Source organism: Podarcis tiliguerta (genome assembly GCF_965153285.1).
Source record: "Podarcis tiliguerta genome assembly, chromosome: 10".
Classification (NCBI taxonomy): Eukaryota; Metazoa; Chordata; class Lepidosauria; order Squamata; family Lacertidae; genus Podarcis; species Podarcis tiliguerta.
Window position 1 is genome coordinate 66692694 of NC_139543.1, and position 12995 is coordinate 66705688.

General features: G+C 48.8%; 1 protein-coding gene across 4 annotated transcripts in view; it reads right to left on the reverse strand.

The window, feature by feature from the left end:
• Positions 1-12995, reverse strand: part of PLXNA4 (plexin A4) — a 618767-nt gene that overhangs the window by 30432 nt on the left and 575340 nt on the right. For all 4 annotated transcript variants that reach the window (XM_083401717.1, XM_083401718.1, XM_083401719.1 and 1 more), the window contains 3 exons: positions 8497-8600; positions 4628-4727; positions 2145-2335 (listed from right to left, as the gene is read on the reverse strand). In XM_083401717.1, the coding sequence (XP_083257843.1) occupies positions 2145-2335; positions 4628-4727; positions 8497-8600 (395 nt within the window). The remainder of the gene's footprint in view (positions 1-2144; positions 2336-4627; positions 4728-8496; positions 8601-12995) is intronic.

Sequence of the window (12995 nt, forward strand, 5' to 3'; positions counted from 1 at the left end):
GGATGTTTATTTCATTCATTTATTGTACACAAGTATCATTCCAGTTCTGCTAGGATGGTATCATTTTTACAGTACAGTGGTGCCTCGCAAGACGAAAAGAATCCGTTCCGTGAGTCTCTTCGTCTAGCGGTTTTTTCGTCTTGCGAAGCAAGCCCATTAGCGGATTAGCGCTATTAGCTGTTTAGCGGCTATTAAAGGCTTAAGGGATTAGCGGATTAGCTGCTAAAAGGCTATTAGCAGCTTAGTGCCTTAGAAAAAGGGGGTAGGGAGCGGGGAAAAAACCCAGGAATCGCAAGACATTTTCGTCTTGCGAAGCAAGCCCATAGCAAATTCGTCCTGCGAAGCACCTCCAAAACGGAAAACCCTTTCGTCTAGCGGGTTTTCCGTCTTGCGAGGCATTCGTCTTGCGGGGCACCACTGTATAATCTTATATATTCCTTAAATATTTTCCATTCTCCATATACTTTCTGATTTAAGGCTCCCCTGACTTTTCCCGTCAGCTTTGCTAGCTGGAGATACTCTATCATAAGTGCTTGCCAATCTGTTATTGTTGGTGTTGTTTCACATTTCCATCTTCTTGCTACAAGTATTCTTGCTAAAATCACAGGATTTTAGCACTTTCACTAAAACATTTAAATACATAGCCTGCAACATCTCTCCAATGAAAAAAGGGACAGCCTAAGGAAAAGTAGGACATTCAAAAACAGAAACCGGGACAGCTTCTCTAAATCAGGGACGTCCTAAGAAAATAGGGACAGTTGGAGGGTCTGTAAATATGTTATTTTTTTAAAAAAATAGTAGACATATTTAAATAAGTCTCCCTGGTTGCTAAGATTCTTCTTGGAAGCCATTTTGATGCTTTCCCTTCAGAAGGCCCAAATGATTTGGGACTGACATTCACCTTGCCCTATAAGCAACACCAGAACTCTGGAATCCCCACCCTTCTGGAGGTGTAGCAGGCTAGATTGCTTTACATTTTACCAGCGACATCTACACTAGCTTGGTGATGTCCACAGAATGGACAGGATCCCCAAGGATGTGGTGTAGAGGGATCTGTCTTCTGGCACCAGGCCCAACTCTGCATTACAAAAATGTCTGCAAATTGGATACGAAGGCTGGCAACCATAGGTACTAGAATATATGCATATACCTTTGTAGCCTTATTAGACTATATCGACTGGTGGGGTCTGTGTTGCTCCCGGGAGGGAGAAAAGAAGTCAAATGACACCAAGGTTTGGTTCAGAAAAAGAGTTTGTTCTGTTCTCCGGATAGCAGAAGGCACTTGCGTGGTCAGTCCACAGCAAGTCCAAAGAAATGAGAAATTTCATGCAGTATATATATCCTCCAGGCACCCTCTCCCCCCTTCCCCAGGAATCCAAGCACGTCAGCTTATACACGTAAGTTGACATCCATGACTATAAACAGTTGTTCCTGTTCCGGCACTCTTGACCATAAAAGGTTGTTCCTGTTCCTATACTCTTATCTTGGGGCAGGAGGTCACCAACTCCTGGCGCCGTTCCCGGTTGTCTTGTCAGACCTGACAAGGTCTGTGCGTCTTTGTGGTCAGGATGTAAGATAAGACCCCGACGTGCCATCCCTGCTCTACTTTGGAATGGACAAGGCCATCCATTGCCGTCACGGACTGATAAAGGAGAGGGCTTTGAGCACTTGTTTATACAGCTGGCTTTCTGTTTATACATTGACTCAAGCTCAAGCTTCCTGAGCTTGAAAAGCTCAAGTTAATGCATTTTAGAAATGCTCCGTTGGAGGAGGAAAAATGGGGATTTTGGGGGCCCATTTCAGACTGACTGCACAGTCAGTTTTTGGTTTTGGGAAACCCATTCCTTCACTTTAGATATATTTGCAGTGATTGTGAATATTAACTGTTGCATTTAAAGGCGGTGTACCTTTTGAATAGCAGGAAACACTGCTGATGAAGAGGTAAACCCAGCCGCCAAATCATCCTCTCATCTCTTACCTGCCAAGACAAGGGTTTGAGCCCTACGTGGAACAAAATATTCCTGCATTGCAGAGGGTTAGACTTCCAGATTCTATGATTCTAAGATCCCAAGAGTACTGCTACCTTCTGTCCTCCAAAGCCTTCTCCACCAAATTATTCCCCGATCCCCACAACCCTTCCATACCTTGGTGGCTAGAAGCCTGGTCAGGTAGATCTCTGACACCATCTTGCTCCCTCGGTCGCCCTCCTTCTGATCTCCATGCTCGTGGTTCTTGACCAGATGCCACATCTTGACTCCACTCTCCAGGTCGGGTGTGATCATGGGCGTCCGGGAGCGCAAGCTGTCTGGGCTGCCCGTGTAGCGGATCATGTTTTCTGAAAGGGCGAAATCCCATAGCTTCAGGATGTTTTCTTCAAGAACAAGCTGGGCAACCAGTTCTGGGGCCAGTACTCCTGTGAGATCACCTTACCCCATATATGCTTAGATTGGTGGAACTGGCATTGCTACAGCTGACACATAATATGCGTCCCGCATTTGTAAGAAACTGGCCATTTAGTGGGGCAGCACTTATACTTTGGAACTCAGCGAGGCAGGTGCCTTCATTGTATTCTTTTTGGTGCCTGTTAAAAACATTTTTGTTTAGAGCTGTGTCTCCCAGACTTGGATCTCCAGTTGTTTTTGGACTACAATTCCCATCCTCCATGGCCATTGGTCCTTCTAGCTAGGGATGATGGGAGTTGTAGTCCATAAACAGCTGGAGACCAAAGTTTGGGAAAGTCTGGTTTAGACAAACATACACGTTTAGAAAGCTGGCTGGGAACTGTGGTCCAAAACATGTGGAATGCACCAGGTTGGGGGGAAACTGATACATAGTATGCTAGACTGTCTTCTACCATATCAGGTTCCGCCCCCACTCCCCTGAAGCTCTTTAGCTAGAGTTGGCTATGTATCTGTTCACATGAACACAGACAATAATCTCTTAACCACGCTGGGTTTTTGAGCCTACTATTCTGGCTTGGTGCCATAGCTGTCAACTTACAGATTTGAAAATAAGGGACCAGCAGCCAAAATAAGGGATTTTCCCAGCACAGGTATGTTCAACTTCTGAGCCCCTCCAAGCCAAAGGCAGAAAGCCTAGCCAGCAGCCAAATGAAGCCTCCTCAAGCGGTGGTTCCCACAGCACAGCAACCCGGCAAAGGGGATGCCGCAAGGGAAACCACCGTCACCTCTCCGCTGGGAAGCGCCGAGCAAAGGTGAGTCCCCAGGCAACGCAGCCAATTTGATCGGCCCAAGGCATGCAAGCTCCACCTCCCAGTCGTTCTTAGACTCCTTATTGGGTGAGCAACACAGCCAAGCAACACAGTTGGAGCCTCCATCCTCCCTGGCCGGCAGGGAGGGAGGGAGAGGAGCTGCTTCCTTTGAAACCCGGGAAATTTAAAGGACATCATCATTAAGGGACAGCAGCGAGACATGGCACTGGGATAAGGGACTTTCCCGCCAAATAAGGGACGGTTGACAGCTATGCTTGGTGCTCAAATTCCCCAAGTGTGATTTTGACTGCTGCTCTTGTAGATTTTAGAAGGATATGCAAATCATGACGCTGAATGGGGAACACCACACTTTATAAGGTTAATGCAAAAAGTGGAACCAAATTGTCATCTGCCATGAGCTAAGATCAGAGGTCACCATGGAGGGCAAGATCTATCTTGGAAAATGCACTAATGAGTTGCAAGCTGTATTAATTACTGCCAGGAGCATCCTGGAGCATCGTGGACAGAGCTTAAGTTATTGGTCTCCATCTGCTGGGTCATGACCTGACCTGAGGTGGGTTGAATGAGAAGGTGGTGTTACCATTTCCTTTCCTTTCTTTTTAGCCCTTCCACCCCCATCAGGGAAGAGTCAGGAGTGCAAAACAGATGCTTAGGGAAAGCATGCAGGTAAAGGGGTGTGAAATCTTCCTTTTTCTTTCCACAAATATCTCCCCCTCTCTAAATAATGGCATGAAAAACCCAGTGCAACCCAGAGGTGAATCCAACTGACTTCAGCGAGGTTAAGTGCAGGACTTTACAGGGCAATTCCAGACTGCCACTGTTTTTGGGTGAAATTCAACCACACGATGGCAATTTGAGGTTGTGCAGTGATAGTTGTTTTGGAGCTTTGGGGCATATCATGAAGAATAGGTAAAAGGTAAAGGTAAAGGACAAGGTCTCCTGGACAGTTAAGTCCAGTCAAAGGTGACTATGGGGGTGTGGTGCTCATCTCGCTTTCAGGCCGAGGGAGCCAGTGTTTGTCCGCAGACAGCTTTCCGCTTATGTGGCCAACATGACTAAACCTCTTCTGGCACAATGGGACACCATGACAGAAACCAGAGTGCATGGAAACCCCATTTACCTTCCTGCCACAGCAGTACCTATTTATCTACTTGCACTGGTGTGCTTTCGAACTGCTGGGTTGGCAGGAACTGGGACAGAGTAACGGGAGCTCACTCCATCATGGGGATTCGAAACACCGACCTTCCGATCGGCAAGCCCAAGAGGCTCAGTGGTTCAGACCACAGCGCCACCCGCATCCCTATCATGAGGAATACCAGGATGTAAGCCTTACGCCCCGGCCTAGACTTCCTTCCCTCTCCACCCCCATTGTCCTCAGGGTGCACAGGCTCTTACCATACTTGCTAGCAGAGGTCCTGGAGACGGTGGAATTGTTGACAGCGTTGTAGGCTGTCACCTGCTTGGACACCAGAGCCACTACGGATCCATCGGGCACCTAAAGAGGGAAAGAGCCATAGTTTCAGGGACTGGACTGAAGAGGAATGGTGGAGACCAGCCCCCACTCCTCCTGAACCTTCCCAAGAGGAGGGGGAAAGGACAGATTTACAACTGGTTTGCAGAAGGTCATGGCTCTGAGACAGAAGAAGGACAAAGCTGGGAGATAATAGAAGAAGAGGAGGGGGAATGTTAGGATCGTCCTACACTCATGTAGGACCCTGGTAGAGACACATGCCTGACTGGCATGTTCTCTCCTTCCTGGTCGGTCGTTCGGGAGCTTCAAAAGCTTTCTCCAGTTCTGGGAAAGATCCCAATCCAAAACCCTGGAGAGTCACTGCCAGTCAGTGTAGACAGTACTGAGCTAGATGGACCAATAGTCTGCCTCTGTATAAGGCTATGTTCCTAGGGAAGTTCCCTATCTCGGCCACAGGCTACACAACACATATAGCCAGCTTTTATCGGGAGAGAGAAGGGGAAATGGCAGTGAGGTCAGCATGGTGCAAACACACCAGCGGAGCCAATTTGGTGCTCTTGCCAGCATTTTTGCACCACGTCAACCTCCTGGTATGCAGCAGTGACTCAGCCGGCAGGAGGTCAGAGGTAAGCATGGTGAAGAACGAAGTCTTGAACAGGCCCTGGAGGTACTCTGCACTTTTGAGGAAGGATTTACGGCTGGAGGTCTCTGGGACTGTGGGCCACAAGAGGCCACCTGAAGCCCAGAAGAGCGGAAAGCTCTCCAAAAGATGGGAAGCCTTCCAGCTCCTGATTGATGCCCTCTCAGAGCCTCTCTTCAAAAAGCAGGCGGAACAATACAGAATATTGAGATGCGCCGGGAACATCTTTGAAGAACGGGTAATTCCGAGAAGAAAGAGAGAGGCGGAGGACCTGGGGAACAGCCGCCAGCTCTTCTACCAGCAATAACAATAATTAGCACTTAACACAGAGTGCCTTCATCTTCAAAGCATCTCTGAGATGCTAATTAGCCAGCTCTTCATGGAGCCCAGAAAGGTGGCTTTTAACACCTGCAAGCTAGTCTTCTCGTCCTCGCATGAAGGGAGGAGGGTCAACAGTGTCCCACTGAAACATTGGTGGCTATCCAACTGGTGGTATAAGATCTGCACACTAATAGCCTTTTGCTAAAAAGCCTCTTGTGGCTTTCAGGCTTGCCTGCCTTCTGTGACTCAATCCCTTCAAGTTCTCCGTTGTAATGTTGGAAGGCTGGGACTGAGTAGATCTAACAGATCTTCCACTCCAGCCTCCTGATCGAACTAAGGAAATGTTTCTGGAAGAACCCTGTGCAATCCTGAGGCAGCCCTAGACACAGACGTTTGTCCACCCTACTTGTTACAAGGAATGTGTGTTGTTATTACTATTTATTATTTTGGTCACAGACCAGTTCCAGCCCACATACAATATCCAGGAAGTCATAAAACACAACAGGGATACATTTGAATTTGCAATTAGGTATAATAGGGACAATACAGATACAGCAACAGTTAAAAATATATAAATTAAAACTTAGTCACTAAAATGTAACCTAAAATTAATGTGTGGTGGTGTTGTTGTTGTTTGAAAAGTGTGGTTAAAATAGCCATTTGAAGGTGGGGGAAGCAGGCAGGGATGTGCTTCTGATCTGGATTAAGCCCCTCTCCAGTGGCCTTTGCAAACAGCACCCTGCATCATGATGTTTAGGTGTCTACTGGAAGTGTTTTTGTTTAAGAAGGCTTTCCCTGAGGTATGAGCCAGTCATTCAGGAAATATCAGAATCACAGGACTGTAAGGTTGAAAAGGACCCCAAGGGTCACTGAGTCCAATGCAGGAATCACAGCTAACTAATCCCTGGCGTATGGCCATTCGACTTCTGTTTTAAAATCTCTGCCTGTCACCTCTGTTCCACTGCTGAACACCTCTTACCACAGCCAATGGCTGAGGATGCTGGGTTCTGTAAGGCAACAACATTTGGTGGGTACCATGCTATCTAGCCCTGCCTGGCTGCAGCACGGCTTGCTTTCAAGCCCACTGTCAGTGGAGAACTGCCAGAGAAACATCAGAGGACGTTTCCATGCTGGGGCAAGAAGAAATGGACCTCCATTTCCACCCTTGGACCGCCTCTTCCACCCATAGATCTCCCTCTCAGCTTCTGTAGAGGAGACTTGTTGTTGTTTAGTTGTGTCCAACTCTTCGTGACCCCATGGACCAGAGTACGCCAGGCCCTCCTGTCTTCCACTGCCTCCCGCAGTTTGGTCAAACTCATGCTGGTAGCTTCAAGAACACTGTCCCACCATCTCGTCCTCTGTCGTCTCCTTCTCCTTGTGCCCTCCATCTTTCCCAACATCAGGGTCTTTTCCAGGGAGTCTTCTCTTCTCATGAGGTGGCCAAAGTCTTGGAGCCTCAGCTTCAGGATCTGTCCTTCCAGTGAGCACTCAGGGCTGATTTCCTTCAGAATGGAGAGGTTTGATCTTCCTGCAGTCCATGGGACTCTCAAGAGTCTCCTCCAGCACCAGAATTCAAAAGCATCCATTCTTCGGTGAATAAGCGACTTGCCTCCATCTGCCATTGTTGGGAACGAAGGCACAGTATCCTGCGTTCCTAGCCCCCTCCCTTGCCCTGTTAGTTAGCATGCAGGGTCCTCTGGGGAGTTGTGGCATTTCCCTTCAGGACCGAAAGCATCAATCTCCTTCCCCTGCCTGAATGGAATTAACTGCTGTCCTCCTCATTATCTCATCTCCGCTTCCAATCTGTTTCTAATCTGTGGCCTGACATTTCATCCGATGCCATCACAGGGGGAGTGAAGGCGATGCGGGGCGCGCGTGCTGGAATAAAGAAAGGAGTTGGGGGAACGGTTTTCTCTCCCAAGTTGGATATTTCTGATTGAATGTCACCAGGTGACGGAGACGGCTGTCAAGGAAGACAGTCAGAGGCACCCACTTGATGGCTGAGAAGGAACGACTTGTCATTCTTCTGACCCAGCTCTTTCGTAAAGTTTGAAGAACAAACTCCCTCCATACTGTGCTGGGCCCAGGGGTTAACCTGGGCAACGTGGTCCAGGTCCGGTCCCAAATCCAAGGATTCTGCAAGAAGTCAGTCCGACAGGGCTAAGGCAGGGCACGAGGCAGGAAACCAGGCTAGGTCAGGCATAGGGTGTCAGGCAGGTTCTAGCAAACAGCAATGTTGCTCTCGCAACCTGGGGCGGGGTCCAGCAGCCTTTTATCTCTGTTGGGGTAACGGCTGGTCCTGATCCCTGGTGACTCACCTCCCTGTCTTGCCTGAAGGTGAGCACTCCTCCTGTGAGTACTCAGGTCTCTCCTTCTCTCAGATCTTGGTCTCTGCAGCTCGGGAGATGTCGGTGGGTTACTAGACCCAGGGGCCGCCTTAGCCTCCCCTGACGCAAGTGGTAGTGGAGCAGCTGTAAGTGATGGCCCAGCTGGAGGCAACGAGGTCATCCCCACATCTGGAGCCCGGGCAGGCTCAGGCCCCTGACTCGGTCCAGCTGGTGATTATTGCAGGGGGACCTGTGCGGACTGGGACTCTTCAGAATCAGGCTCTAGACTGGGTTCAGATGCTGCCTGAAGCAAAGGATCCAGTGCGGACTGAGACTCCTCTGGTTCCGAGTCTGAGCCAGAGTCCCAGGCCATCACACCTACATCTGGTAAACTAGTAAACATTAGGGAGAGGGCTAATGATGCATTTGCTTTAATTGTTTTTGTGATGAAGCCAACCTGGTCCCTGGAATTCAAGGGGTAAGAACAGCAAAGATTCCAGATTACCTGATAGTGAGCGAGGGTATTGAGCCTTTTCCAGTCATTCTCGATCTTCGTTGTGAGGTCCTCGTCTTGAAGGATCATCCTGGCTCCGCTCGCCTGCCTCCACTCTGTGGAGAGAGAGAATCACAGGTGAACTTCCCCACCAGGAGACATGGCGGCAACCGCGAGAGAGAAGGAAGGAGAATGACTGTGGTCAGACTTGTTGGCTCTCAGTCTGCAAATGTGAGTCTGCCCAAGGCTTCCTCTGATCCAGGGCTTGTGTTTCAAGAAAAAACATAGAGTGCCTCTGAGCTGGTGTGGGGAACCTCAGGCCTAGGGGGTGAATGTGGCCCTCCAGACCTTTCTATCTGGCCCTCAGGACTCTCCCCAAGCCATACTCCTGTTGGCCCTCCTTTCCACCCTCTGGCCTTGTGTTTTTGCCTGCCTGGATGGAGGATAGAGGGGTTGTGCTTTGAGTGCATGTTGAAACTAGCCTACCACACAAAGGCAAAATTTACCTTACTTGCTCCTCCCACATTTGCTTCTGACCCCGCCCACCAGTGGCGTGAAGAGCATGAACTGAATGTTGGGCTGAAAGTGCCTTCCCACCCCAGCTCTAAGCATTTGAAAATGCTTCTTCCCTCTCTACAGTGTGGTGCAGTGGTTAATTCGTAATCTGGTGAACCGGATTCGCGTCCCCGCTCCTCCACATTGTGGTGTAGTGGTTAAGAGCGGTAGATTCGTAATCTGGTGAACCGGTTTCGCGTCCCCGCTCCTCCACATGCAGCTGCTGGGTGACCTTGGGCCAGTCACACTTCTCTGAAGTCTCTCAGCCCCACTCACCTCACAGAGTGTTTGTTGTGGGGGAGGAAGGGAAAGGAGATTGTTAGCTGCTTTGAGACTCCTTAGGGTAGTGATAAAGCGGGATATCAAATCCAAACTCCTCCTCTACTTCTCTGAGTGACCACAACAAAATTCAACACGTATCTGGATTCAGGAGGCATTGCACTTGGAAAGCTCCAACGCTCAACTTCACAATTTTTAAAAGGAGCATGGGGACACCCGCCACAGACACTGTTTATGCTTCTCATACAGAGATGTGAAAACCGCTGCCAATTTGATTTGACCCTAGCAACTCCCTTACTGCATAATTAAAATGCATTTGCAAAACCAGTGCTCGGCTTTTGCTGTCTATTTTGCAGAAGTTCAACTGCAAAAAGCGTCTATGCTGAACGAAAGTAAAGTGGGAAGGCGGACAACTTTGTCTGGAAGGACGTGGGGCAGTTTCAAGTCTCTCAGTTTCTAAGTTCCACAATCTTCAATTCAGTTTTCCACATTTCTGCAACAATCTGTGATTTGTGTGTCTGTATAAACACAAAATTCATCAGCGGTTTAGTGTGAATTCCCTCACCCTTACATGCAGCTTTGGCTTATATACACATTTTTTACAGAGCTGTTTCCCCAGTATAATGCTATTTTCATTGATATATGCATTTTATACATGCTTTATTGCACTGTATGACTTTATTCTATGTGATACCTGGCTGGAGAATGGCATCGCAAAATTTGGGAAAGTATGAATTTTGTAGGATGGCTGTCTTTCAGTCCACATATTGTTTTGGAAAGGGCGGGTTTGGCAGGTTCCCCTTTGTATGCAAACTGAATTGAGTTCCTTCACCATCCCTAGTCCTAGGTGGGGAAAGTCTAAATGCTTTTAATCAATCTAGTTCTTTTGGTGCAGAAGCCCACAGACTTTTGACTAACGGAACCATCAAAGGCTGGAGAGAGCTATTGGGGTCAGTGGCGTAGCATGGGTTGTCAGCACCTGGGGCAAGGCAAGTAATTTGCGCCCCCTAACCCGTGGATTTGCGCCCCCTAACCCGTGGATTTGCGCCCCCTAACCTGTGGATTTGCGCACCCTAACCCTAACCCAGGGACACGGGACATGGGTGGCACTGTGGGTAAAACTTCAGCGCCTAGGACTTGCCGATCGCATGGTCGGCGGTTCGAATCCCCGCGGCGGGGTGCGCTCCCGACGTTCAGTCCCAGCGCCTGCCAACCTAGCAGTTCGAAAGCACCCCCGGGTGCAAGTAGATAAATAGGGACCGCTTACCAGCGGGAAGGTAAACGGCGTTCCGTGTGCTGCGCTGGCTCGCCAGATGCAGCTTGTCACACTGGCCACGTGAACCAGAAGTGTCTGCAGACAGCGCTGGCTCCCAGCCTCTAGAGTGAGATGAGCGCACAACCCTAGAGTCTGTCAAGACTGGCCCGAACGGGCAGGGGTACCTTTACCTTTACCTTTTTAACCCTAACCCCCAGATGTTGCGCCCGGTGCGGACGGCCCCCCCTGCACCCTCCACGCTACGCCACTGATTGAGGTTGTCCTTCAACACCTTTTCTGGGGGCTGCTAAAGACCAGCATGCCCTGAGGGAAGCCAGAAGTGAAGGAGCCCAGCCCTTGGAACTCAGCTCCCAGTTGGCATGACAGGACTCTGTCCGTCTTCATTTAACCCAATGTATTTGTTTTAGTGTTTAAACTGTGAACCACCTTGGGTGCCTTGGCAGGAAGGCAGTATCTATATACCTCAAACCAATCAATTAATCAATATTTAGTATTATTGTTCATCACATTTATACCCCACATTTCCCAGAAGCACCTCAAGGAAGCATACCCAGTTCTCATCGTCCTCCTTTAATTCCCACAACAACCTTGTGAGGTAGGCTAGCCTGAGAGTGACTGAGTGACTGGCCGAAGGTCACCAAGTGAGCTTCATGTGGGGATTTGAACCCTAGTCTCCATGCTTCTGGTCTGACACTTGAACCACTACACCACACTGACTCAATCAATCAATCAATCAATCAATCAATAACATAGACCAAGAAGGTGACACCTGGCTTGAGAGCAGTACATGTGAAAAGGATCTAGGAGTCTTGGTTGACCACAAACTTGACATGAGCCAACAGTGTGACGCGGCAGCTAAAAAAGCCAATGCAATTCTGGGCTGCATCAATAGGAATATAGCATCTAGATCAAGGGAAGTAATAGTGCCACTGTATTCTGCTCTGGTCAGACCTCACCTGGAGTACTGTGTCCAGTTCTGGGCACCACAGTTCAAGAAGGACACTGACAAACTGGAACGTGTCCAGAGGAGGGCAACCAAAAACAGTCATAGGCCTGGAAACGATGCCTTATGAGGAACGGCTAAGGGAGCTGGGCATGTTTAGCCTGGAGAAGAGGAGGTTAAGGGGTGATATGATAGCCATGTTCAAATATATAAAAGGATGTCACATAGAGGAGGGAGAAAGGTTGTTTTCTGCTGCTCCAGAGAAGCGGACACGGAGCAATGGATCCAAACTACAAGAAAGAAGATTCCACCTAAACATTAGGAAGAACTTCCTGACAGTAAGAGCTGTTCGACAGTGGCATTTGCTGCCAAGGAGTGTGGTGGAGTCTCCTTCTTTGGAGGTCTTTAAGCAGAGGCTTGACAACCATATGTCAGGAGTGCTCTGATGGTGTTTCCTGCTTGGCAGGGGCTTGGACTCGATGGCCCTTGTGGTCTCTTCCAACTCTATGATTCTATGATTCTAAGGTGGCATCAACAAAGACTTCTGTTATCAAGAACTTCAATGCCCAACTATAAATCTTTCCTCTCTCCACTAACCAGCTCCTGGCTGGCCTCTCGCTCAACCTTGCCCAGCCCCTCACTCCTTTCCCAGACTCACTTCAGACACATTTCTGCTGATTTGTGCTTGAGATTTTTCTTTCTTCCCCGTGTTGATCTTGGCAGGCGTTTGCATGACTTCAGCCATCTTTTGCGAGCTGCAACCCAACTGCAATTTTGAGTCCAATCAAAACATACACACTCAAACGCCCTAGGACTGCAAGACCAGGGGAAAGTACATGCCGGCCTTTGCCAGATGACCAGGGTATTGGGAAGCTGCAGTTTCTGCCTCCCAGGAAGGTTGCCATGGCAAACGGGTTAGTGCAGTAACTCCTGCACCAGCAGTTGGTTAACTTCCAGGCGGCTGGAGAAGGGACTTACCACCATTGCCCTCACCCACATTTCCTTTTCGCTGCTGTCAACCTCCTCAGGAGTAAGGATTTGGGAGTCAGCCGTATCTCATCTAGCCTGTATGCCAGCAGTATGCCATCTACCCCTCCCCTCTGAACTGTATTTAAGTCAAGCTCCTTGGGGCACAGCAAGACAAGTACCAGAAATGCTATTGCTGGTTAACTCTTGTTTTGCTATGTATTTATGTCCTTAAGCCTAGATTCTTTATTTTTTTAATACGTGTTGGCCCAATTTGGTTTTTTGAAGAAGAAGAAGAAGAAGAAGAAGAAGAAGAAGAAGAAGAAGAAGAGGAGGAGGAGTTTGGATTTGATATCCTGCCTTTCACTCCCCTTCAGGAGTCTCAAAGCGGCTAACATTCTCCTTTCCCTTCCTCCCCCACAACAAACACTCTGTGAGGTGAGTGGGGCTGAGAGACTTCAAAGAAGTGTGACTGGCCCAAGGTCACCCAGC